Raw genomic sequence first — 26,854 nt, 5'->3', positions numbered from 1 at the left:
GATTCGTCTGTGCCCATTTGCTGCGTATCGCGTGGGTAGGCACTTTGCTTTGATCTACCTCTGCTGCTTTAACGCATCATTGAGGATATGACTTGTGCGTCGTTTGTGAGCTTGCAGTCCTAGGTTACAACGTAACACACGAGACATGGACATTTTTGACATCTTGTGGTCCTGAGGCAGTACTGACTGTCTCCTGACAGGATTTAGTCGCACACACACCGTGACTGCTTTCACAAACTCTGGCGTCCGTACTGGTCGAGGCTGCCCTGCCCTGGTCTGGTCGTTCACAGTTTCAGCTTCAGTGTATCGCTGGATAGTGCGATACACAAACCTCTTTGAGATTTGAAGCTTCTGCGAAAGTTTGAAAATCTCACCTGCTTCTTTCCCCACCTTATGTAATGCTATGACAGTCACTCGATTTTAATTCTCGCCCCATTCCATCCTGATCTGTACTAGGGATGGCCAAACGGATCTGGATCCGAAAAATCCGTATCCTTTCGGATCCGGGTCCGAAAGTTTCGCATCTGGATCTGGATCCGAAAGTTCCGAATCTGGATCTGGATCCAAAAGTTCTGGATCTGGATCCGGATCCGATAGTTCCGGATCCAAAAATTCCGGATCCGGGCCCGAAATACTTTGCTACGCATCGGCTAACACACAAGTGCACAAAAATAATCTTACATGTTTAACATAAATTGTCAGAGGTGATTTTGTAAATGACATTGAAACGAATATGTATTCATTCGAATGTATTGGAAATTGAAACACACATAAATGTGAGACATTCCATTCCAGGATGAAACCTTTAACACATATAACAAGACAGAAATGTTATACAAAAATTATACAATTTTTCTACAGTTACAGTTTTACAAATTAAAATAAAATATAATAATATATGCAGTGTTATATAATTACAAAGTATAAGACTAACAAGGGAGGTTATCTAAGTGTCCCCCTCCGATTTCCATGAAACTTGGCTAGTGTATAGTGGGGCCCAATGGACGAAATACGTATTTTTTTGTTTCAGCTAAAAAAGAAATGTTTTAGGGGGCAAAACCCCCTCAAATGTCAAGATGAGGACAAATTGAAGTGAGAATCTGACCCCTGTGTCCCCCTCCGATTTCCATGATACTTGGCAGGTGTGGTATAAACGGCCCCAAAGGAAGAAATACGTGTTTTTTGTTTCGGCTAAAAAACTGTTTTAGGAGGCAACCCCCCTCAAATGTCAATATGAGGACAAATTTAAGAAGGCATTTGACCTCCGTGTCCCCCTCCGATTTCCATGAAACTTGGCAGGTTTATAGTGGGGCCCAAAGGAAGAAATACATGTTGTTTTTTTTGTTTCAGCTTAAAAACGGTTTTAGGGGGCAAAACCCACTCAAATGTCAAGATGAGGACAAATTGAAGTGGGGATGTGACCCCCGTGTCCCCCTCCGATTTCCATGAAACTTGGCAGGTGTGTGTATAAACAGACCCAAAGGAAGAAATTTCCATGAAACTTGGGAGATGTATAGAGGGGCGCAAAGGAAAAAATATGTGTTTTTTTGTTTTGGGTAAAAATCTGTTCTAGGGGGCAACTTCCCCTCAAATGTCAAGATGAGGAGAAATTGAAGTGGGGATCTGACCCCTGTGTCCCCTCCGATTTCCATGAAACTTGGCAGGTGTATAGAGGGTCTCAAAGGAAGAAATACGTGTTTTTTGTTTTGGCTAAAAAACTGTGTTAGGGGGCAAAACCCGCCTCAAATGTCAAGATGAGGACAAATTGACGTGGGGATCATCTGACCCCTGTGTCCCCCTCCGATTTCCATGAAATTTGGCAGGTGTATAGAGAGGCCCTATGCCCCCTGTTTCTTCCTATGCCATATTTACGTAGTTTCGGGGTCAGATCCCCACTTCAATTTCTCCTCATCTTGACATTTGAGGGGGGTTACCTCCTAAAACAGTTTTTTAGCTGAAACACAAAAACACGTATTTCTTCCTTTGGGCCCCTCTATACACCTGGCAAGTTTCATGGAAATCGGAGGGGGAGACATAATACCCTTGTATGTGTATTAATTAATTACAAATCGCGCACGCGCGCGCACACACACTATACATATATGCAGGCACGTATCCAGGAATTCTTTTCGGGGTGGGGGGGGTGGGCTGAACACAATTTTTTTTTTTAGGGGTATAGATAGGACCTCACAATTATATGTTTAAGGTCAGTGGTGGCAATTTGGTTCCAAAACCGGGGGGGGGGGGGGGGGGGGTGCAAGGAAAGTTTACTTTCTCTTGTTAGACAAGGTAGACAAGGCTTAAACAGGCTATAGTATGGAGGCAAAAAAATGGGGAGCAACTATCCCCTAAATCGTCACCACTGTTTAAGGCTGTGATTTTAATCAGAACGTGAAATCGGAACATTTTTTACCACTCGACTCCTCAGTTTCCATTAACCTTGTGTGCCGGAACCTTAGTATGTATGTTCATCCATTTCTTCTCATCAGGCATCAAAACATCTGTGTACCAGGTAAACAAGTGTTTTTGCGAAGCTGTTACACATGCACGGGATGGACAATCAATCCACTCGACAACACGAGATTCAAACTGTGTGTTGTGAACTTGACGCAAGACAGTTCTCGAATATTTCTCTGATTCGAGCCTGAACACCACTAATGTGTCTTGTCCTCCCATGTTTGCAGCTCTTTTAAAAGCCAAAACCCACCAAATTGTTCATATTCAGGCCGAAGCACTCACAAGAGTTCAAAATTGTCTGTCACAGCTTCCGCAGTCTTGTCATATATCGGCACGAAACAAAATAAGTCTTCTATAGAATACAGCTGGATCGCGAAACAATTATTGCACAGTGAAAAGCCTTCCATTCCCAACACATCTAATGTTTCTTCTCCCAATATGATCAAATGCTTACTCATTTAGGTATCTCCAGTGACGTGCCCAAGGGAGGGTTGGTGGGGTCATAACCCCATTTGACACAGTCCTTAAAAAGAGAACGTCAAAAACAGGAAAATATGACAAAATGACCACCAAAAATAGTATGCGTAACCCCTCTCCCTGCCGAAAATTGTTGACACGCCACTCTTTATGTCGGACACATTTTAAAAAATCAACTCACCAGAAGTTTTTATAATTTCGTATTACAGACTGAAGTAAAGCACCTTTAACATGATCAAATGAATCATGAACAAGTCCTTGAATTGAACGCTAAAAGGAAATTATGTCAGAGACAACGCCATTTTTCTCATTGGATCCAAGGTTCGGTCAAAGAATTTCTATTTAGGAATGGTTCTAATTAATGCGTATTTATATCCTCAGTATATTCTAGAATGTTGCACAAATAAACGATTTATAAATATTGCGAGTAGTTCGACTCCACTTATTCAAGAACATTCCCTTTCGCGCCTTTCAGAGATTAAAAATTACAACGAATCGCCCTACGTGTGGCGCTACCTTTATTGTGCAGCTTCCAAATGCTGACAAATCTCTACATAGTGCTCAACTTTGCTGCGACAATACTGAAAGCTCAAGAAAAGTTTACGTGCAATATTATCAACAACAGGGTTATAGAACATTCTCCGTCTTGCCTTGATAAGTATTTCTCCCCTTAAATTATCGTCACATTATTCAAAAAGCAAAAATCCTAATTTTATCTAATGTAAACAGAAATATTTCCTGAAGGTGTGTGTGGTGGGGGGCCTCGAGCCCCCTGATTCCCACCTTGAATACGTGCTATTAACAATAACAGGGTTATAGAACATTCTTCGTCTTGCCTCGATAATTGCATCACCTTCAATTATAATCACATTATTCAAGAATACAAGAACCTAATTTTATCTAGTGTAAACTGAAAAATTTCCTTTCCTTGGGAAGGGGGGGGGGGCTCGAGGCACCTGATTCCCACCTTGGATACGCGCTAGTAACAATAACAGGGTTATAGAACATTCTCCAACTTCTCGATAATTATTTCTCTCAAATTATCATCACATTATTCAAGAAGCCTAAATCCTAATTTTATGTAGTGTAAACAGAAAAAAATCCTAAAGGGGGGGGGGCCTCGAGCCCCCTGATTTCCACCATGGATACGCACTATTAACAATAACAAGGATACAGAACATTGCCCTCGATAATTATTAATCTCCTTAAATTATCGTCACATTATCTTATTTCACACCACAAGAAACAAAAAACCTCATTTTATCTAGTGTAAACCGAAAACTTTCAGGGGGGGGGGTCAAGCCCCTCCTTGGATACGTGCCTGCATATATGTGTATGTATGTATATTATATATATATATATGTAGAAGAACTGGACAAGGAAAAATTTTATGACGAGTTGGACTTGTTAAATGAAAGTACAAGTAGACATGATATACTACTTGTCATGGGTGACTTCAATGCAAAAATTGGAAGAGAATCTGAAGTCAAAGAAGTGGCAGGAAAGAATTCTTTACATTCAGTCACCAGTGAGAATGGTTGGAGATTAATACAGTACTGTATACAAAATAAAATGCTTGCAAAAAGTACCCAATTCCCCAGGAAAGATATTCATAAAGGCACCTGGAGAGCTCCCGGCGGAACATACACAAACCAGATAGATCATGTTCTGGTGAACAGTAGATATGCCACATCTGTTATAGACGTTAAAACAGGCAGAGGGGCCAATTGTGACAGTGATCACTTCCTAGTCAAATCTATATTGCGGCAACGATTGTCTAATATAGGCAAAATCAAGGGAAAAAGGAGAACTGGTTGGGATATAGAAAAGTTAAAGAAAGACAGCAATAAGAGAGCTTTTCAGGAACAAATACACCACCAATTAAGTGATGAGAATGAAAATAATAGCATTGAGGAAATATGGAATGATATGAAGAAAAATCTGACTGAAACATCAGAAGAGATATTAGGGCAAAGGAAGAGATCTAACAGAAAAGATTGGTATGATGAAGAGTGTAGAGTACTAATAGGGAAGAAAAATGAGTTACGGAAAAAGATGATTCAAAGAGAAACAAGAGCATCGATGAATGCATATAAAGATGCTAGGAAGGAAGCGACTAAAATCTGTAGGAGGAAAAAGACATATTGGATGGAGGAGCGAGTAAGGAAAATAGAGGAACATCAGACAGAGGGTAATACAAGACAAATGTACAAAGCTGTTAGAAATCTTAGTACTGGATATCAACCAAGGTTAAACGTATGTAAAGACAAAAATGGGAAGCTTATTACGGATCAAGCCAAATGTTTGGAAAGATGGTCAGAATATTTTCAGGAGCTCTATGAATCTAAATTTAATATAACAGATAATGCAGATGAAGACCAAACCCAAGTTACAGAATGTGAGGTACAAAGACCATCGTTTGAAGAAGTAAAGTGTGCAATATTAAAATTAAATAATAATAAAGCACCTGGAGAAGATTTGCTCCCTGCGGAGATATTTAAAAAGGGTGGAGAAACACTTTGGAAGAAAGTTCATGAGCTAGTTTGCATGATATGGGATCAAGAGAAAATACCATGTAGTTGGAAATATGGAGTTATCTTCCCCATCCATAAAAAGGGTGATAAAAGGAATTGTGGCAACTACAGGGGGATAACACTATTAAATATTGGATACAAAATATTCTCCAATATCCTATATATGAAAGCATCTAAGCAGGCAGAAGAAATCCTAGGGGAATATCAATGTGGATTCCGTCCAAATAGATCTACCATAGATCACATCTTCACCATATCTCAAATTATGGAAAAATTATATGAGCAAAATATAGATCTACACTTTTTATTTATAGACTATCAACGAGCATTTGATAGTTTATACAGAGCTGGGATCATGAAAGTATTCAAGAAAGTAGGATTTCCAGATAAATTAATAAGATTGATAAAGGTAACCTTGGAAAATACAACAGCGGGAGTCATGGTGCAGGGAGAAGTCTCACCAACCATTAACATAGAAACAGGAGTGAGGCAAGGGGATGCTCTGTCCACCCTAATTTTCATTATTGTACTACATGATATTATCAGTCCACTGCAAAAAAGGGGGAGTATATTCTACAAAACAACACAGATTCTTGCTTATGCTGACGATATTGTGATAATATCAAGGACACTTGCAGATCTTAAAAGCACTTTTTTAAAGATGGATAGTAAATCCAGAGAAATAGGACTATTAATTAATGAAACTAAAACAAGATATATATATATGAGAATGTCTAGATCGCCAGCCAGACGAAACTCTCTGGCTTTGAATGTAGGTACATATCACTTTGAGGGAGTACCCACTTTTACTTACCTTGGAGCTCTTCTACATAACAACATAGAAGAAGAAGAAATTGTTAACCAAAGGATACAGGCTGGAAATAGACAGTATTATGCACATATAGAATTATTTAAGTCAAAAAACCTCTCTAGGAACACAAAATTAAGACTGTATAGGACACTTATTAGACCAGTTATAGCATATGGTGCAGAATCTTGGAAACTTACATCTAAAGCAGAAAACAAGGTAATGTGTTTTGAAAGGAAGATTTTACGTAAGATCTTTGGCCCCGTTAGGAATGAAGATGGATCCTATAGAATTAGGAATAATATGGAATTAGAAGGATTGATTCAATATGAACATGTGGTGAGATATATAAAATCTCAACGCTTAAGATGGGCAGGACATCTGATGAGAATGGAAGAGGATAGGCTACCACGCCTGGTATTCAATCAGAAATTGTGGGGAACAAGGCCAAAAGGAAGACCGAGGGGAAGATGGATCGATGCAGTTGAGGAAGATTTGAGAAGGATGAATATACGCAATTGGAAAAATGTAGCTCAAGATAGAACGAGGTGGAGGAAGATTGTTTGGGATGCCAGAGCCCACCAAGGGCTGTAGAGCAAAAGAAGAAGAAGAAGATATGTATATTAGCAGGTAACAATAACCACATTATTACTTTCCAAAGAAGCGCATGTGGGATGGCAAAACGGATCCGGATCCAAAAGTACCAGATCCGGATCCGACAGTACTGGATCTGGATCCGAAAGTACTGGATCTAGATCCGAAAGTGCCAGATCCGGATCTGAAAATTCCGGATCCGCAGATCCAGAACCGAAAAATTTTAGGATCCGGATCTGGCCATCCCTAATCTGTACCACAATCACCTTCTCCCGTCTGCAGCTCATCACACAATGACTCAGGTCTTACACCTCCCCATGGGCAGGTGCTGCCCTTCCGCTGAAGATGTCCAGCCAACCTCCAAAGTCTTGACAGTATTTATGATATGACTAGCTGGAATCAAGTAATTTTGGAGGATAGAAACACAGATAAATTCCTGATTTCCAGTGTTTAAATTATATGCCTGTTTATTTGAGATGAACAAAAAGAAAATCTTACAAGAATGATGTTCAATTCTCACTGTGAAAATATCTTTATATATTTTGTTAGCTTATCCTTATAATCTGTCTCGACAAGCCACAGTGCTTAACTGGCTCAAATTTACTCTTTACAACCACCAGTTTTAATGAAACACATGTGACCTTTATGTCAATTATTTAAACGTTGACATGTTTGGATACACAAAATGTTTAATAACATGCTCACAAAGACAAAACTCTGATACTTAGAATAATGGACCCATGTGAACATAACTCTTTTAGATGGCGTGCACTATCCAGATTTGAAAAATTGCACAATCTCTACCATGTACTATTCTTTAACAGCTGTGACGTTACTTGACAGTCAATGAAAGAAAGAATCAACCTTTTCGGTATCAATATTTGCTCAAATGTCTGGATGGACTTTAGAAAATTATTTGAAAATAACCATGCCAGTTCAGTACATATAGCACCAGCCGACTACAAGATTGCCAATTATTTAGCAAATGGCATTGTTAGCCATGACCCTACAACCACGAGGTCGTGTGCACATGCATAACGATGATAGCTTTCATCACGGAGCACTATAATGCTAGCATTTAACGTATGTATCACTACGGTAGATCTACCTTACACACGCTTGGTTACACGTTTAGATACCGGTATACGAAAGTCACTTAGTAGAATGTCGTTCTACTTACGAGCTCCTGGAGCGAGGAAGGAAAGACATGCTGTTGGTCTGTTCATTTTCAAGCATATCTCTATTACCTGACGATGAGTTCCCGGTAATTTTACCAACAACCTCGAAGCCTTGTGATCACTTCTTAGCATAGTACCCCTCCGTACATCGATGCTAACTGCAATGATTCTTCATAAACATCGTTCGTGCAATGTCCTTTGGTATTTTTAATCCGAGTCCATCATCCCACACATTCCTCCATCTTGATTGTTCCGCTTCCGTTCCTCTGTCCAACCATTCGGCACTTCTGCAAAAATGTCCACTCGCAAACACACAATAAAGAAAACCAAAACCTTTAACAATGGATGGTGTGTTAAGGAACTACTACTATCTATACTTCTCTTTTTCTCGATTTGAACTGATGTCAAGCAACAATTAACAATAAATGAATCGTAAATAACCCACTGACTTTTTACCAGATTTAACAAATGTGTTATATGAACATGTCCATGACCGAGATTTAGGCAGAAATATCCCAACTGCAAATATTAACAAATTTGGATATTGTTGCGGTTCACTAATTACCATGGCTAACAACTATTGGTTCGCAACGACAATGCTGAAAACAGACAAGGTTTCTTTTCTGTTAGAAAGGTAAGTTTTACTAACAATACAGCTTTTGAAAATAAATACAAGGTCCTTTGCTCCCAAGAGCATATGAAGGACATCTCGTGAGAAATTGTTGGAACTTGATGTTGAATTGCTAGCTATGTTTGTGAATTCTCTTCTATTCGAAATCAGTTCCTTACTGACCGGGATAAAGTTAGCTTAATTAGTATTCAAGCATTACAAATGTTGGTCAAAATATTCCTTATGACTAGTAATGTCATAAATGGCACCCAACAAAGGCTGGACCCTTTCGAACGTACAACACTGACAACAGAATGCACTATTATCCATACTAAACATTCCTGTTCATGGAGAAATGTTCAATTCCACTTTGGTGATAGTGATTTAGGAATTGGGAATCCCTCCCTTTGTGGTGCTGACTTCAATGTGGAGGGCACATTAGCATATGCATATGCTTTTATTCTTCAAGGAATAGCCACACATTACAGTGCGACAAAAATAACAATGTCACATTGCCCCTTGTTTCAAGCCATTTTGGAGTGCATTGGTCATAAATGTAACAGAATGTGTTAGGATGATATATACAGCTAACGGGTTCTTTCAGTCCACATAGTTTATCACAGCACAGTCCACTGTGTCACTGCACAAATCAAAAGCTGTAAACTGCATGTTTACTTAATACGATATATAGTAGTATCCTTTATTGTAGCAAACAGGGTTACAATAAACCTCACATACCAACACATAAGAGATGACTGAAGGTATACATGATGATTTGGCACGCAAAGTTTGCAGTGTTGCCAGATTACAAGAAAAGCGGAATTCGGTGGTGTATACATTACCCATATTATACCTAAAATGATGTCGCACGTATCTCAAAAATGGTACGTGATGGAGAAAAATGAGTGGCAAATCCGAAATCAGGACAGGATAAAATGGCTGTTCCCTAATGTTATCAATACAATATTTGAGGAAATAATGTATGTTTTGTGCAATATTTCATTGTCTTGGTAATTACACGCAAGTAGGTTAAAACAATTTAATGTGCTGTTGACCTGGCTACTATTTTGTGTGCCACCCTCTATAACAAAAGAACTAGAAAATGCAACTTACCTGTAAGCAATCAAACTTTTTTTTAGCTTCCATTGTTTACTGGATTTCTTTGGTCTGGTTCCAATCTCAATTTTTTCTTAATTTCTAGTACATTGTTTAAGTCACTCTATGTTCTTGACCAACAGAGACATACTTTATACATGTGTTGAAATGCCAAATAATAAATAAAATAAAAAATAAGATTTGCAACAAAAATATTTTTTGTACTTAATATACCATAGGTTCAATTATGAGAAGACCAGAATAATAAAAAAAAAGTATCCATTTAATTATGAAGTCGTTAAAATGTACAGTAAAACCTCATTAATCCAGACCCTGATAAGCCGGATAGGCAAGGGGAGGGAAGCAGAATGCAAGGTTTAAAATGTGGCTAGAAGTCAACAAGAGAACTTCCTAAAGAAAAGACAGTCAACCACTGATGAAATTCTGTTTCCCGCAGACTTTCTACTGTACTACTATATAGTGTATTTAGTCCTATGCCCTTTAAAAGCACCATAATAAACGTGTTTTGTTGCTAAAAACGGAGTTTTAATGCACTTTCTACTGTTCTTTTAGGTTATTTCAGTTAATCCGGACTTTTGTTAAACCGGTCAACTTACCCCCCCCCCCAATTAGTCCTGAATTTGAATTTGAAAATTTTGGGTGCGTCAGCACTTAGGCTGTTTTGCACCTGTCACATTATACAGGAGCCAGCCCCTTATCATTACAAATGACAACTCTAACGTTGCATAACTAAAAATCTTAAAATCTTCTGACTTCTGTTAAAAGCCGAGGCTCTAAACGGGCACTCAGCACACACAAGGACAAAAAACAGGACAACACACACAAAATTATATTGGCCATAGTGCCAGTCGCCAGAGCCTCGTTAGTCTACAGTCCAGGGTGTACTATGTGGAAGTGAGGTTGACTTTTGGGCTCCCACCCCCATTAGTCCTGATTAATGAGGTTTTACTGTATATACAAAATATACAATTTTCTTTAATTTTGTACAATTTCCAGGATATTTAGACTCCACAACAATTAATTGGTATTTCTTTCCAATATTAATACAGTAGTATTGGTTGATGTCGGTATTGACTCACCTGTACCCATGCCATCGTTTGAAATCAAGCTGGGGTGTTAACGTTTTTTTTTTAAAAAAAATTCATAATTTCAATTAATTAGTTTGTTTATTAAAATCCTTTCCTCTGTTTCAGGCTTACAGAGAAGCTGCCATCAGGAAGAGCATTTGTATGCTTGGACTTGAAGGATATACCCCAGATAATGCAACAAATATTTACATCCTCAATATTAAGCAGCAGATGATGTAATTGAAGTTTATAATCAAATAATTTTGTACAGTGTGAAATACAGTAATAAAATTGGTTATTAATCATTTTGATTGAAATAAGACCTTGAGTTTGAATTAAATAAATATCCCATGGTGCAACAGTCCATAAGGGCCACTCCCACCTGCCAAGGTGGAATATCATCCAACCAGTTCATAACGACGAACCCCCAGTCATTGTTGTAGGTTACTATGGCCAGGTTATGCTACTCATTTGTAGCTCCCCACAATGGTGGGTAGCCACCGGTCCCAACACGGGCTGAGATCTCGGGAGAAATGTTATGCTTTCCCCACTAAGACTCGAACCTGCTCATCTTCCGTACCCAGAGCCCAAAGCATGATGCTTTAGACTGCATTGCTACATGCGGGAAAAAGTTTGAATTAGGGATAGCCATTTTCGAAAAAATTGGTTTTTAATTTCCGAAAGTGAAATTTTTCGATTTTGTTTGTAGTTTATAATTTCCGATAAATTTTGAGATTTTTGTTTATAAAAAAGTTTTTATTCTTTGGTCTCTCGATTTTCTAATTATAGAAAAATTTTCATTTTTCATAGAACTTTATTTGGCTCCATGAACTTGCTTTCAAAATTTTAGTGTCAAAAGATAATGTCTTTTTCACAAATTCATTATTTTCTTGCTTTTTCCATGTACTTTCCCCAAAAGGGAATTTTGTTATTAGTACAAGACCAAATTTAAATGTCTGATCATTTTGCCTTACTGGCATCCATCTTTACATTTCAGTTTGCTCAAACTTGCTTCTTTTTTTTTTTTTTGTATTGAATTGCGTACTGAAGCAAAACACACCAGGACCGAACCCAGGGGAGGAGCCATGCCCTCCCCCCCCTCCCTTGAACTATAAAATATTTTAATGTGAACCTATAAAAAATCTACAGAAATAACATTGACCTTTTTTTTTCTTTGACCCCTTTTCCTTTTGCAAGAATTTTGATTTAATCCTAGCATAAATGAATGGGTTTGTTGTGGAGAGAGGAAGGCTCCAGAAGTCTGCAGTCTTGCAATAAAAGGTGTATCATAATAGAGTAAACAACTTTAAGAATTTATTTCAACTAAACTATATGGAATACAACAATGATATTTGTTGTGTATGAATCAGTACCACTTCAAGTTTCTATGAATGTCTACCAATGGCTACAAATGTTCATCAGATATGCGACACATATCCCATCAAAATTAAATTTCTTGCCATACTTTTCAAAAGAACTCCTCATCCATCAACACAAGGATGCTTTTTATTCTCTCCTTTAGCCGTTGCGCATTCTGTGGCATAGGTGGCACTTCGTATTTCACAAAGCCTCAAATGCAAACGTCTAGGGGTGAAAGCGTGGGCATCTGTGAAAGTTGCCATTTTCTTTAACACTACACCAGCACCACAATGACGGTCTTTACTATAGTATTGTGCATGAAAACAAAACTTGTATATTTTCTCATTATTATACAACAAACCTCATTGTTATGTTTCAGATATTTTTTTTAAAAAAAATAAACTTGATATGTTGTTTATTCCATTATGATGCACACTGTATTGAATTTTAGTTTTATTACCATTGATGCAAGGCTACCAGACATCCCTAATATTTCCTGTCCTGACTTTATTTTATAAACATAGAATTATCATAACATAATGATGAAGTGTGTGTTACTCACTATCAAATATAAAAGAGTAAATACCTAAAAAGTATCAAAAATTCACAACTTAGGCGAGTGAGTATAAATTTATCCAAACTACGTTTCGGAGGTCAATACTTCCTCCTCCTTCAGGTCCACATGAATATCTAGACACCAGTCATGGTGCCACGTAAAAAGTGTTATATAGGGATATAGGTTAAAGGCTAGGGTAAAAATCACTTATAAAAACTTTTGACTCTGATGAAGTAAAAGTTCCTGTGTTCCTAAAAGCCCATATTAAAATACTAAAAGGTTTAAAAGCAGGTCCACAGCAGCGGCCCAGGAATTCCAACCAGCTGTATGGCAAGGCGTGTGGGAAACGTTCTCCGTACACAGAGTTGAAGGTTACCTCCTCTCCATGGGACTGATTCCCCTCAACTCTCACTTCACCAATCCAATGAAAATTCACAGTCTTCCTCCACAGCTCTCGAAACTTCGGCGGTGAAACAAAAACCCTGCTCAGTGTAATCATTATGACTTTATTCCACTTTTTAAGAAATTTCTAGATCAGTTTGCCCATACGCTTCCCTTATGCATTTCCCTAGCATCTTAAACTGTAACTCCCTTTTCTGTTCTTTTCCATTTGCACCAAAGGGTTGGTACCCACATTTCAAGAAATTCGGCAATCCCCCGATTTTTTGCATTAAGAGTGGGCTGGAGGTTGGCATGAAAGTAGTTTCCTGGCCCGATGCGATACAGAGACACCTAGCGACATATCAGAGGACTAGGGATTCTTTTCGGCTGTCCTAAGCCAGAGGCCAGAGAACCTTCCTCCCTTCACCACCCCCTCCCCACCGCGTGACTCCCGCAGTGAGGTTTCCAGGAAAAGGACACCTTGAGGACACCCACCTGTTTCTTTTCATTCTGGTTTCGGAGGCTAAAATTTCTCCACTGGCAAAGCAATTCAGTGCTTGCTGGCTGGCTCTTGCATGGAGCGAGACGAGTGGCAGGCTCCAGAGACAGAACCTTCATCACTGAAGTTTTGATTGAATAAATTTGGTTCATTACAGTGGCTACTATAATTATATTCAATTTTCTTGTTGAGGTTGGAATTATCAATTGAGAGCAAAGAAGGAGGTAGAGAATATCAGTTGAAAGAAAGTATTTTTTTTGAAGGGGGTGTCTTTTAATACAAAATCGATATATAATAATAATGATAATAATAAGGCAAGAATTAGTAACAATTATTATTCAACTATTAACAAATCGAGTCCCTATTAGAGATGGGCAGGAGCGAAACTACCTGGAATTTAAAAAGGGGAAACGTGGAGATGCGTAATAACATATGGAAAAACTGAAAAGGAGAAAGACGGACAAAACAATGTAACAAAATGTACAGTAGTAACAAAGATGTCAGGAAACAATAGTTTAATATTGAACTTACACTTTGATGAAGTAGTTTTCTTTGTTATTTTCTGAATTAAGTCCCTTTGCACAGTTCTCATCGTTGGAGTTCACAGCAGCTTTAATCGGCCAAGATTGATTGATTTTGTTTATTTTACTTCGCCTTTCTGCCACTCTTGGCTAATGATGATATGATGTAATCGATGTAGAGACGCTCACGAAGGACACGTATGCCCAGACCGGATTCGAACCCGGGACCACTGGCGTCGTAGCGAAATGAGATAAATACTCCGCCACGGGACCGGCTAATTGGCCAAGGGTGGGGACAAACTCTCAGTGGTGATGGGAATCCCCTGTGGAAACATATGACCAATTCCTGCATCACATTAGTTGCTCTCTCCTATTGTGATTTTTCCCAATGTTAATTGATTGCTTCCCAAGTGAAATTTCCGTCCAACTAATTATAGTATGATCTTGAAGATCAGCACTATACGTGTTACAAAGTACTCTTAAAAATATCCCAGTGAATTGGTCAAAATAAAGTGACAGCATTTCGAGGAGAGGCCGAGCCTCTGTGGACCCACACATGGCTACGCCAATATACGTAAGTAAACCCGTGGTGCTACAGCTCCTGAGGACCAGAGCTCACCTACCGACTGCCGGCCTCACTTCCAGTCCAACGAGTTATGTGCGGTCAGCACGACGTACCCCTAAACTTTGTTGTAGGTGTCCGTTACTCATTCATAGCTTCCCAATCTCCTCACGATGGTGGGTGGCAACCGGTCCTATACACAGGCCGCAGGAGAAAAGTTGATACGTTTCCCCTAAGAGACTCGAACCTGCGCGCGTCCCGTAGACGGAGCTCAAAGCATGATGCATCGGACCATACAGTCACAATGCAGAACAGCAGGCCCGTAGCCAGAATTTTATTTCAGGGGGAAGGCTCATCCCTTATCAGCAGCTGCCATCTAAGGGCGAAAAAGTGGGGAATAGAACCCCTGAAGATGAATTTCTCAGTATATTACAAGTTATTGTACAAGATGTTTAATGTAAGTGAAATTAATCACCGCTATACCCTATTTTAATTACATATTTGTACGATTTCGGAACGGTCTTCAGCCTCACCCCCCGGTCACGTGCCTGCGGGAGAAAATATACATAAGTGCTGATCCCTTATTGTGATTGGCGTTTAAAAATCAGTTCTAGAGAAGAAACCTTGTCCAATTCACGTTTTCAACTTGTTTCCTTGCGTAGTTTTTAAAGCAGAGAAACTTATCACAATTGGTAATCTGGTGAACAAGATCGACGTCGAATATGTAATTGAAACAAAAAATTTAATGTTCGTACCACGATGGTTTTACTGACTGAAAAGTTTATGTTTCATAATTTTGATTGAGCAGATGGGGCTATCTCACTGCACCAACCGCCGCCAACCCTATGATAATCGTTTGAGTATCTTGAGTTTCTGTTTTAAGTCTACTTTATATACAGATAGACTAATCGGGACTGGATCTATATTTATAGTGGGATTGAACTAACTATTAGGCGTCCACCGGATACCAAACTCGGGACATTTTAAATTACAAGGGTCACCTTTACCATTATGCTATAGGGGATGCGAAATATATCTGAAACTAAGAAGAAATTTTGAATGGAATGTAGAACGTAGGAGGCCACGTTCACATTGAAGGGGAAGACGCTAGGAAATTCTCCCTCCACTTTCCTAACCTCTAATTTGATTCTCAGCGAAGGCAAGAATTTTATCCAATATTTTATATCACTTTTGTTATTGTTAATGAAGAATTCGAAATAATAATTTGTCTTTAAATCTCAAGTTAGAAAGTGCCCGACCCTGTGGCCGAGTGGTTAGCACATCGCGCTGCGACGCCAAGGGTCCCGGGTTCGAATCCTGGTCGGGCTTGGTTGTTTGTGAATGTCCATTCATCAATTTCATCATTTCACCACTCATCCCCATCTTCGCAAATTAGCCAAGAGGCACAAAATGCGAAGTAAAATAAACGAAATCAATCAATCAATCAATCAAGTTAGAAAGTCAGCAAAAATTATGTTTTTATACTAAATTTTACATTAATTGAAGATTTGCAAAGAAACAGTAAACCTTTTTGTTGGTTGATTGATTTAGTGTTTTAAGTCCACTTTATGCACAATAAGGCTAATCGGGACAGGACCTACAGTTTAAAGTTGAATCCGAACCACTATGTGCCTCCACCGGGTATCGAACCAGGAACCCCTTGATTACAAGGCGACGACGCTACCACTGCACCATCGGGGAGGCCAGTGTAAACCTTTTCGTAATCGTTCCACTCCAAAAACAGATGTTTCTGTAAGAGCCACATCAAGTTTGTTTGGAAGTAGTGATGTTCTATGACACACACACACACACATATCTCCTCAACAGGTCCTATAGACCAGCAATGTCAAACTCAATTCGTGAGTAGGGCCGCATAACGATAATGTCAAAACTATCCGGGCCACACATCTAGAACCCCAACACCTTAAAATCCAGAACTAAGTTGTTCGACCCAATGGGGCCGGGGGGGGGGGGGGATCCAGTGATTATTATTGCAGAATCGATATGTAAATTATATACACCTCCTCCCATATTTTTTCATGGTTATAGTATTTTACATGTTAGTTTCGAGTATAAATTGGTTACAATTGTAACCGTTTGTGTGCAATTATAGTTTCGTTTCGCACAGATGTCACTGTTTTTTTTAACAAGCTTCTCAAAAGTCTGCAATAAGTTTTTTGTTAGCATGAAACTCTTAATGCAGACAACAAATGTTTTGTCAGTCATTCTTGATCATTCGGCTGTTTCATTAATCTTCATTATGGAAAACAACTTTTCACCAAGGCAAGTGCAACCAAAATTAATAAAATTTCTACAGCAAAATAGCTTATTCGAGGATACTGCTATGGGAGATATAAGAAAAATCAAGGATAGCCCACCTCGCGATATTTATTTTTCAATACGAGTTGCACTGCAATTAAATAAGTTCCATTCGAAGTCAGGACTTGCACACGCATCATCAAAAGAAAAGGGAGCAGAGCAGAACAACATTATTGCCCTTCGCACCCTCTGAAGTCTTGAAACCTGTTTCCAACTTCATCACGTAGTAGTTTTACTGTGGACAAATATTCCTGTCATTCCTGGTATTCCTGAGAAGTTGGGAAGGACAAATTATAACTTTATTAAAAAGTTTTAATATAACGGGAAACTGTAACTTTGCAAAATGGTCTCCACTTCCTTCAAAATATCAGCTCTTGTGTCACGGGGAGGAATCATTCAAGTAGTTTTACTGTCATATCGAGATAAGAATCGCATCCACGAATGAAGGGAGCTAACCGAGCTAGCTCACAGACGTCCGTAATTTCGCATATTGTGAGCGAAAAGGCAACAACACGAAAAATGTTCGCTTTCAATTGTTCGTTGACTAAGTCATAAATCCTCTCCTTCTGATTTTTTTTTATTAGCGTTGCTTTTCTGCCACGTTTGGCTAATGGCGACGATGAGGATGAGTAATGATATGATGAAATTGATGAAGGGACACATACAAAGAAAACCCAGGCCAGGATTTGAACCCGCAACCTCTGGTGTCGCAACGGGTTGTGCTAACCACTCCGCCACAGATTATGGCAAATTATTTCGTGATAAGGAAATACTTCTGAATGAATTTACTTTATCAGGGTACAAAATTTCTACGCTTTTCAGTATTCACTTCACAACAAAAGTAAGCATTTCACTTGAAAAATCTACATGCCTCTTCTATAGTCCTTTTGTTACTCCCACGAAGTTTGGGCACGAAGTTCTCTGAAACCTTTACAGAAATTGGCTTTTCTTCCAGGAAAATCCTTGAAAATCAAGAAACAGACTCATAGGCGACAGAAAGTATGCACGCTCCCCTCTCCCAGCTGGCAAGATATTTTCGTACTTCAGAAGTAAACTGTCAATCAGCTTGCTTAGTTGACACAACACCTAGTCTATAATGGAATGTATAGGCTACCTGTGTAGGGAAAATTGGTCAATGTGTTGAAGTTTGGATGAGTCTGGTCTTGCATCACGAGAAAAGAGAAAACGGGATAACTACAAATGTATAGATAATTTCAAGCATGAAGTGTTAAGTGGGGCTAAGGCGGGCCGCATTAACGGATGCTGGGGCCCACATGCGACCCGCGGGCCGCGAGTTTGACTGGCCGAAATATCACGAGAAAAGTTGTTACGCTTCTCCCAGGAGACTCGAACCTGCGCGCGTCCCGTAGCTAGAGCCCAAAGCATGAAGCCTTAGACCGTACGGTCACGATGCAGAACAGCATCTAATGGCGAAAAAGTGGGGAACACCTGAAGATGAGTTTTTGTTTCTTAATTTTGATTTGGCAAAGGGGGCTCCCTCACAGCACCAAGCTCCATCAACCCTATGCCGGTCGTTTGAGTATCTTGAGTTTGAGTTTCTGTAAGTCTACTTTATGTATAGATAGGCTAATCGGGACTGGACCTACATTTATAGTGGGATTGAACTATTGGGCGTCCACTAGGTACCAAACTCGGGACCTTTTGACATTATGAGGGTCATCTTTACCATTACGCTATATAGGAGGCAAAATATATCCGAAACTAAGAAGACATTTTGAATGGACATGTAGAATGTAAGAGGCAGGGTTCGCGCTGAAGAGAAAGAAGACAGGGAATTCTCACTCCCCTTTCCTAACCTGCACATCTCTAATGTAATTCTCAACCAAGCCAAGAATCTTGTCCTTCTACATTTTATGTCGCTTTTGTTATTGTTAATGAAGAATTCAAATTAATAATTTGTCTTTAAATCTCAAGTTAGCAAGTCAGCCAAAATTATGTTTTTATACTAAATTTTACATTCATTGAAGATTTGCAAAGAAACAGTAGAACTTTTCATGATCCTTCCACTCCAAAAACAAATGTTTTGTAAGAGTCACATCAAGTTTATGATTGGAAGTAGTGAAGTTCTAGGAACCACACACACACACACATATATATGTAAGCAACAACAATAGTAAGCTATTGTAATTTGGAGAGGATGTAATTTGTGACCGGAACAAGCATGGGAATTTAACGAAGTTCCTTTGCGAATCATCAATTATGTGTGTGTGTACACGTATTTTCTATCTGTACCGTTGACTCACAAAGTACTACATGTGAGGTAAAACTATCGAAATGTAAAAAGAGGAAGCGCTACCACCCTCCCCGCCTTTTCTACATTTTATTCAAATCGAACACGAGGCACGTATCGAGATATATATTTCAGAGGGGTGTCCTAACGTAATGTCTCAAAATAATAATATTAATAATGTTAAATTAAAATAAGTATAATTATATCAAATTAATTAATATATTTTTATTACATGAATGGGTAAGAAGGCGGTATAACAACAGTGATACAGTATAACATCACGTATTCATTATCTAGCTTACGTGTAGTTAAGGTCGGCAAAATTTGTAAAAAATAGAAACTGCCCTGGCAAGGAAATTAATGTCAAATAGATAAAGAACATAATATTTATTGAGTATGAAAACATGATGTTAGATCCAGTTGACGAAAATAAAATTCCTGGTAATATTTTGCATGTTATTATAAGTAGTAATAATTCTTGCATAAATCTTCTTTGGTACTGTCATTCAAAGTCGTGTTGCTTTCCAATATTTTTGCGGAAATAAACAATTTGCGATTAAACAACAACCTTATTTTCATTACTTAATTGAAGTTATTTTATGATCTCATTATTTTCGTTATTTAATTTTTGTACTTGGTAAGTGTTTCGGGGGGAGGTTGGGACTCCTGGATCCCCCCTGAATACGTCCTTCGCGGTAGGGGTCGAGATAAAGTTATTGTGTCACTGGTTCTAATTCACGGTAAATATGCTCTGCTTCTCTACACTCAAACATACACAAACTCATGGCCTTCCTGCTTTCTTGGTTTCTTGCCTGGGAAAGAGGCAATAAATCAAGCTGTGACAGCTACGGGACCTTCTGATGAGGGGACGGAACCCAGCTGTGCAGAGGATTCAAACACCCGTGCGAACTAGCCCTTCCCGTCAGCCTGGGGCAATTTTTGAACAGAGACATCTAGTGGCCAAGTGGCGAACTATGATGGATGAAATTCGGCTGAAGCGGCTGTATCTTTCGCCGTCGATAATACATGACATTTTTAAAGAATCATTTTGGGCTGTGCAAGTGACTTTTGAAAGAAAAGCCCTCCCTAGCTTAGTCGTAAAAGGATTGAGCATTACGTTAGTATGCATCATAATGGCCATTTTCGTTGGTGCTACCCACAAATCCTATAACCATTCTGTGCTTATTTACGTATTTCCTTATGGGAAATTGAAAAAAAATAATGGAATTTGTGCAAATTTATCGAACTGAAATTGCATTAATGTGTCATGTTATCAAAGTTTCATAAAGTAAGTTCACATCTACTGTGTGTTTTCCGGCAAATTTTTGTCCTAAAACGTTATATTCAACAAAATGCAAAAAAGCCCATGTTAAATTTAAGCACTTTCCACGGCGACCTTCGCCAAACTCCACCTCCCTCTTAAGAACGGGTATTCAATCTTGGAGATGAATAGAATCACTAGGAAAGCTGGGAGAGTTGTAAGGAATGAAATAACCAGTATTGCTGATAGGGAAATTGAAAAAGAGGAGGGATGGAACAATGGAGTTTGCTTTGTCAGTATTCCCTATCGTAAAGGGATTTCAGAAAAAAAAAGAAAAAGCCATGAAAGGGTATGGTGTTAAATGTGAAGCGAAAGCCCCCCGTAATATTGAAAAGCATTTTACGCAATATAAGAAAGGGGGGGCGGGTGGCAAAGGAGACCTCGAAGGGCAGAAAGGTGTTTACAGATTTGTGTGCGAATGTGGGAGGGAATATGTTGGACAAAGAAGGAGCATGCGAATCCAATGGGGGGGAGCATGATAAAGATATTAGGGAAGGGATTCCTAAAACCGGTCTCTCGGAACACATAACTGAAAGTAAATATAAAATCGTAAAAAGAGAAATTATTTAAAAAAGTAGTAATAAATTGGACCGGAATGTATATGAGGCTGCACATATATGCACCGGAAATGGTAATAAACTTAATAGAGACCACGGCAATTTAGAGGAGGGGTGGGTATATTTTCTTAAAAAGTGGAATAAAGTCGGTAATGATTACGCTGAGTTGGGTTTTCATGTCACCGCCGAAGTTTTGAGAGATGCGGAGGAAGAAGAACGTGAATTTTCATTGGATTGGTGAAGTGAAGAGTTGAGGGGAATCAGTCCCATGGAGGGGAGATAACCTTCAACTCTGTTACGGAGAACGTAGTTTGGATAAATTTATACTCACTCACGTAAGTTGTGAACTTTTGATACTTTTTAGGTATTTATTCTTTTATAGAATTATCATGGCTGTTCAATGGTCTTGGTAGAAGAAAATTAAAGGTAATTTGGAAACATAGTTAATTTGCAAACACAGTACTATTTGAATCTTTCTGAGAATTGAAGGTAAATAAGCACCAAGCTGTTTGCTATGTGACAACCTTCATCTGCAAATACCAGTGTTGCAGTTTGTCAGGAGAGGAGGGGTCTGTCGAGGAGTACACCAGTAATTTTAGACCATAATATTCGAATTCTACAATAGTATGTTCAGCTCTGGTTGCAATACTACCACAGCATTGGTGGTCACATCTAATACTCCCGCATTTAGCCAACCACCGTGCCAGAATGGTTATCACATCATTAGAGCCCGGAAGTTTGGCAAAATGCCTCTTTTTATCTACTGCATATATTGATAAAAATTTTCCGGATATACGTTTTTTATGTTGTTTCGAATGTATTAGAAGCCTTTTCATTTTGCCTATTTTGCCTATTTGGGACCCCACTGCCTATTTTTAATTATAATGCCTTTTTTTTGCCTTTTTCAATGAAATTTGAACATTTTTTTAAAAAAATGTGTAAATAAATTATTTTTCTCCCAAAAAACGTTGTTGGCATTTATTTTTCTTCCGTTTATTATGTGAATAATTTTCGCCTTATTTAAGTAATATTGAACTCACGTATGTTTCAACATTGCTGAAGAAGAAAAGTGTGTTTAAAAAAAAATAGTATTTCATGCTGAGTTAAGATATTGCCTTTCCGTTAACATGTCCTTGTGAATGATTGACTGCTGAAAACCTGTTGCAGAACACCTGCACAATTACGTCATCATGTCCAGCGTCCGTGTCAGGAGGTTATTGACAAGAAACAGCACTAATGCCCAAGGGCCTTTGCATGGATTCCAAAATCAAGTTCTCTATCTTCAGTTTACTTCTGCACTTTGGAAGGAAAGGATCGTGTAGTTGTCATCATGCCGAAATTTAGTGTGCTATTAAGTGGTAAGTTACATGGTTACGTGCATGAATTTGGTGAAAGCACATTTTTGACAGATGGTACTATTCTTCTCTGCAAGATATGTGAAAAAACATTCAACCATGAGAAAAAATACTTTATATCTCAGCATGTGTCAACAGCAAAACATAAATCTGCAGTTGCCAAAAAGGTTGGACAGAAGAAGATATCCCTAATTTCAACAGTGGGCACTTCATCCAACAGGCAATCTGTTTTCTCTTGAACTGTGCAAAGCTTTCATGGAAGCAGGGATACCTTTCTGGAAAGTGGAAAACAAGTCACTGAGGAAATTCCTGGAGAAATACACTAAAGAAACGGTACCATCGGAATCTACGCTGCGGAAAACATATTTAAGCATCTGCTACGAAGAAGCTCTGCAAAGAATTCGTGCTGAAGTTGGTGGAAAGAAGGTTTGGATTTAAACAGATGAAAGTACTGATGCTATGGGATGCTGAATAGCCAACGTCATCATATGAACTATGGAACCAACATGCGGAGAATCCTCGTCATTTCTTCTCACGTCAGAACAACTAGAGAGAGCCAATGGTTCGTCAATAGCTCAGTTATTCTCAAATTCCCTACTTTTGCTCTGGCCAGATGGTGTACACCATGATGACATGTTACTTTTTATCAGTGATGCAGCTTCCTATATAAAGAAGGCTGCCATAGCATTGAAAATTTTCTTCCCGAACATGCTTCATATCACATGTGTAGCACACGCAATGCACAGAATCGCCGAAAAAGTTAGAGTGTTGCACCCAGAAGTGGACAGGTTGATTTCGAACACAGAAGATATTTCTGAAATCTCCCTCATGAACCCGAACATTTCAGGAAGTTGCACCTGAGCTTAGTTTACCTCCGCAACCAGTCTTGACGAGATGGGGAACCTGGATATCAGCAGCTATATACAAGTATTATGCTAACCACCTTGAAATAATCAGTGAGGTGATCGATGCTCTTCCAGAAAATGAAGCGGCTTTAATTCGTGAAGTGAAAAAACTCCTGTGCTATTCAGAACTGAAGAATGAACTGTCGTTTATTTTTGCACATTATGGTGCATTGCCAGAGACAATTACAAAGCTAGAAAAAAGAGGTGAGAGTGAAAATCTTCGAGGAATCTATGCAGCAGATAATGGAAGTGTCAGGAGAAAAGGGGTCAGCTGTTGTGGAAAAGTCCAAATGGGTAGTGAGTGCAAATGATGACTTGAAACAATTGAAAACAATTTTGATATTCTAAAAGGTGAAAATGCTGTTATCGAAATGAGTCCAGATACATTTGCTTGTTTTATGTATGCTTCATTAACATTTTGCCAGAAATTATAGATAAAAGTAAGTGACTTTCAAATGTGCCTTTTTCAGTTTATTTTGCCTTTTTTCCCATTTTTAGTGCCTATTTCCACATTATAAATGCCTTTTTGCCTGCCTATTTTAACGAAAATAAATGCCTGAACTTCCGGGCTCTACACATCATACTACGACTGCAGGGGTCCCACGTTTGATTTCTGGCCTGGACATGGGTGTTCTATGTGTGTGTCCCTTCACCCATTTCATCATAGCAATATCGTCACAATTAGCCAAAAGTAGCAGAAAAGTGACGTAAAATAACCTAATTCATTCAATCCTACAGCACTTCGGATCTTCTCTTTGGTCCACATTTTCGAATGTGGCCTCACCCTCAAAAAAATCCTGGGTACGGGCCTGAAGCACACAGTATTGTTGCCAAAGCTAACTGTTTATATAATTGTGTCCCCATCACTACAACAATGTCAACAATGTGGCTACATAAGCTCCTACCAAGTCGGAATATTTAGAAGTTGTATAAAAATTTTGTCTTCTTGTTTGAAATTCTCATCTTCTTGACCTGACCTTAGTATTTTGAAAATACTATTTTCCTTGTTGACCTGATCTGTCTTCTTTTTCTTTTATTACACACAAATCATTGCATATTGCCGGTATTTAGAAGCACACATGTACTACACACATTTCAAACTGCTTACTTAGCTCATTCACCATTGAGCACAAATTGTATCAAGAGAATAATTCCGACAGACCATACATCTTATCAGACTCAAACATCAACTGAGAAGTGCAGCCGAATAAGGGTGTATGGTTGTATGTTACAGCACATGGCAGCGAAATGTAGTTTTTACCTGAAGATGGCAGGTTTTGAAAACTCGACCTTATGAAGGGAAACTTCAAAACTGAATTTTTTATATTTTCAGAGTTCATTTTTTTAAATTAGTTTCTTGTTTCTAATCAATAATAGTAAATTTAACACAAATCCATTTTAACCCTACTAACATTATTATATGTAAACCAATGATTATTCTGGTCATAAAAAAAATGGAAATTACAAATTAAGAATAAAGAACAAAAGATAAACGGGGGAATCTGGTAAATATTTTGTGTAACTGACGTTCCGGTATAATTTAAGACACCAGGACAATAGCGCATACCTCCGAATGTATGCGGGTGGAGGAAGACATTTTTCAGAGGTCCCCCCTTTTATTTTTCCATTATTGTTTCTAAAAAAAAATAGTTCTTCGTTCCTGAAAAAAAAATCGTACTTTTTTTAGTTTTAAAAAAAAGGATTTTTTTATTTTGAATTTTGTGAAAGAAAATAAAAAGTGGCCACCTCTAGTTTCAATCCTGAATAAGTCATAGGCATTTGTTCTCTCACCATTTCATATGAGGAATAAGTCAAAATGTTGAACTGCAGCATATTATATTATTATACAGGAAAGCACAGGATGATGAAAGTTGAGTTACATTTACTGTTCAGTCCCTCCATTGATAATCTCTGTGAGACCCTCCACTTCTGCTTGAATCATCTCTAAATATTTATTGTGTAGATACATCCTGGTGTGCGTCCAATTTTACATGTCAGCATTACCTTTTTCTTCACTTAACAAATATATATTAAAAATATGCCTCTGCATGAAGCATAAATTTAATTTTTAAAAACCTGTATTGTAAATTAGTTAATAATTACATTGAAAATGCATTAAAATCAGCATTCTATTACATAGACAGGTTCAATGTACAAGACATGCAGATGTTGAGAGAATTGTTCTATTTTTTAACATATCAGTACATGTTTATACATGATGAGATCTGTTCTTAAAATTAGAATCACATACCTTTGTGTGTTTATTGACTTTTTATGTATAACACTTTATTGGCCTCATGAAATAGTTGAATTGAGAACCAAAAACTGCTGTACATTAGTTATTAACAATGAATATACTAAAGTTATTAATACATCTACAAACTGAACAGGGACAGATTTAGAAGGAAATTTTGGAACTTTTACTTAAATACAGAAACACATAATTAACTACTTAAAAACCTAATTATAATTGTGTTTAATTACATACATTTTAAAGTGTTGACTTTGTTCACAAAAGGATCAGTTAAGTTTATTGATCAAAGTTTCTAATAAAGTACACTTCTTTTGTTCAACTTCCATCACATCCTTGTGCATATTTTCCAACAGTTCTAACTTTGTTCTTTCGTTCTTGTCGTACAGTTCCAAGAAGTCTCTGAACCACACAGGTTGTTCAGGACTTGAAACTGAACCGGATTCACTTGTAGCTGGATGTATCTGAATGATCCTTGGCAACTGTGCGTCCACTTGTCCATTTGTCTTTTGAGCATTCACCTTAGTGTTTCTCGGAGTGTTCACAACAGAAACAAGCACTTGCTGTTTCGGAACAGTCAAAGGGTCATTTTCCAATTCGTAGGAGTCACGCTGGGGCCTCAATTCATCTATCATTTTTGGATCCTTCAAAAATATTTGTTTCAGTTCAGCATAGAATTCCCACCGTCTTTTAGATACCTCGGTCCGGTTGCTTGTGTGAATGTCTCGCCAAGTTTTCTTCATGTTTCTAAACTTTCTGTGACACATATCAGCTGTAACCTCCATCCCTTGTTCCTTGAAAGTGTCAGCAATTTGGTTCCACAGGTTTATCTTCTTGACTGACTTGTCCAAGAATTTGTCTAGGTACTTTTTGTATTCTTCTACCAACATTAATGTCATTTGTCTGTTCCATACATATTTCTCTGGAAAAGAAATTCCAAATAATGTAGACACAAGGAAAAACAATCAGAGAATAACATAATTTAACTCTTAATTAAATTATTTACAATGTACCTGGAGTCAAAATTAAATTGATCATACTATTCAATGATGACAAAAAAAGCATGGATAGACTAAACCTTTGGCTCTATGAATGCTACGTTAATTATTATATGTTCGGTTGATGTCCACACTCTTTTTAGTAATCTTTATTGCTTCAGATAGATACCCTAGGCCA

At 38.3% G+C, this 26,854-nt stretch overlaps 2 protein-coding genes across 4 annotated transcripts in view; one reads left to right on the top strand and one right to left on the bottom strand.

Moving 5' to 3' along the window:
* The window catches only part of LOC145984974 (von Willebrand factor A domain-containing protein 8-like), a 443,428-nt gene extending 432,286 nt beyond the window's left edge, over positions 1-11,142 (top strand). The window contains exon 34 of the mRNA XM_083118428.1: positions 10,968-11,142. Within this exon, the coding sequence (XP_082974554.1) occupies positions 10,968-11,076 (109 nt within the window). The 3' untranslated portion in view covers positions 11,077-11,142. The remainder of the gene's footprint in view (positions 1-10,967) is intronic.
* Positions 11,143-25,200: 14,058 nt separating this feature from the next.
* Positions 25,201-26,854, bottom strand: part of LOC145985743 (uncharacterized) — a 39,804-nt gene continuing 38,150 nt past the window's right edge. Inside the window, exon 2 of one of the 3 annotated variants that reach the window (XM_083119808.1) lies at positions 25,201-26,600. In XM_083119808.1, coding sequence (XP_082975934.1) covers positions 25,948-26,577 — 630 coding nt within the window. In that variant the 5' untranslated portion in view covers positions 26,578-26,600 and the 3' untranslated portion in view covers positions 25,201-25,947. The remainder of the gene's footprint in view (positions 26,601-26,854) is intronic. The other 2 variants (XM_083119806.1, XM_083119807.1) reach the window with 2 other exon arrangements.

Source organism: Lepisma saccharinum, chromosome 3, assembly GCF_977018435.1.
Source record: "Lepisma saccharinum chromosome 3, izLepSacc3.1, whole genome shotgun sequence".
In the NCBI taxonomy this organism is placed as follows: domain Eukaryota; kingdom Metazoa; phylum Arthropoda; class Insecta; order Zygentoma; family Lepismatidae; genus Lepisma; species Lepisma saccharinum.
The sequence above is the reverse complement of the archived record's forward strand: the minus strand, read 5'-3'. Positions and strand labels throughout refer to the sequence as shown.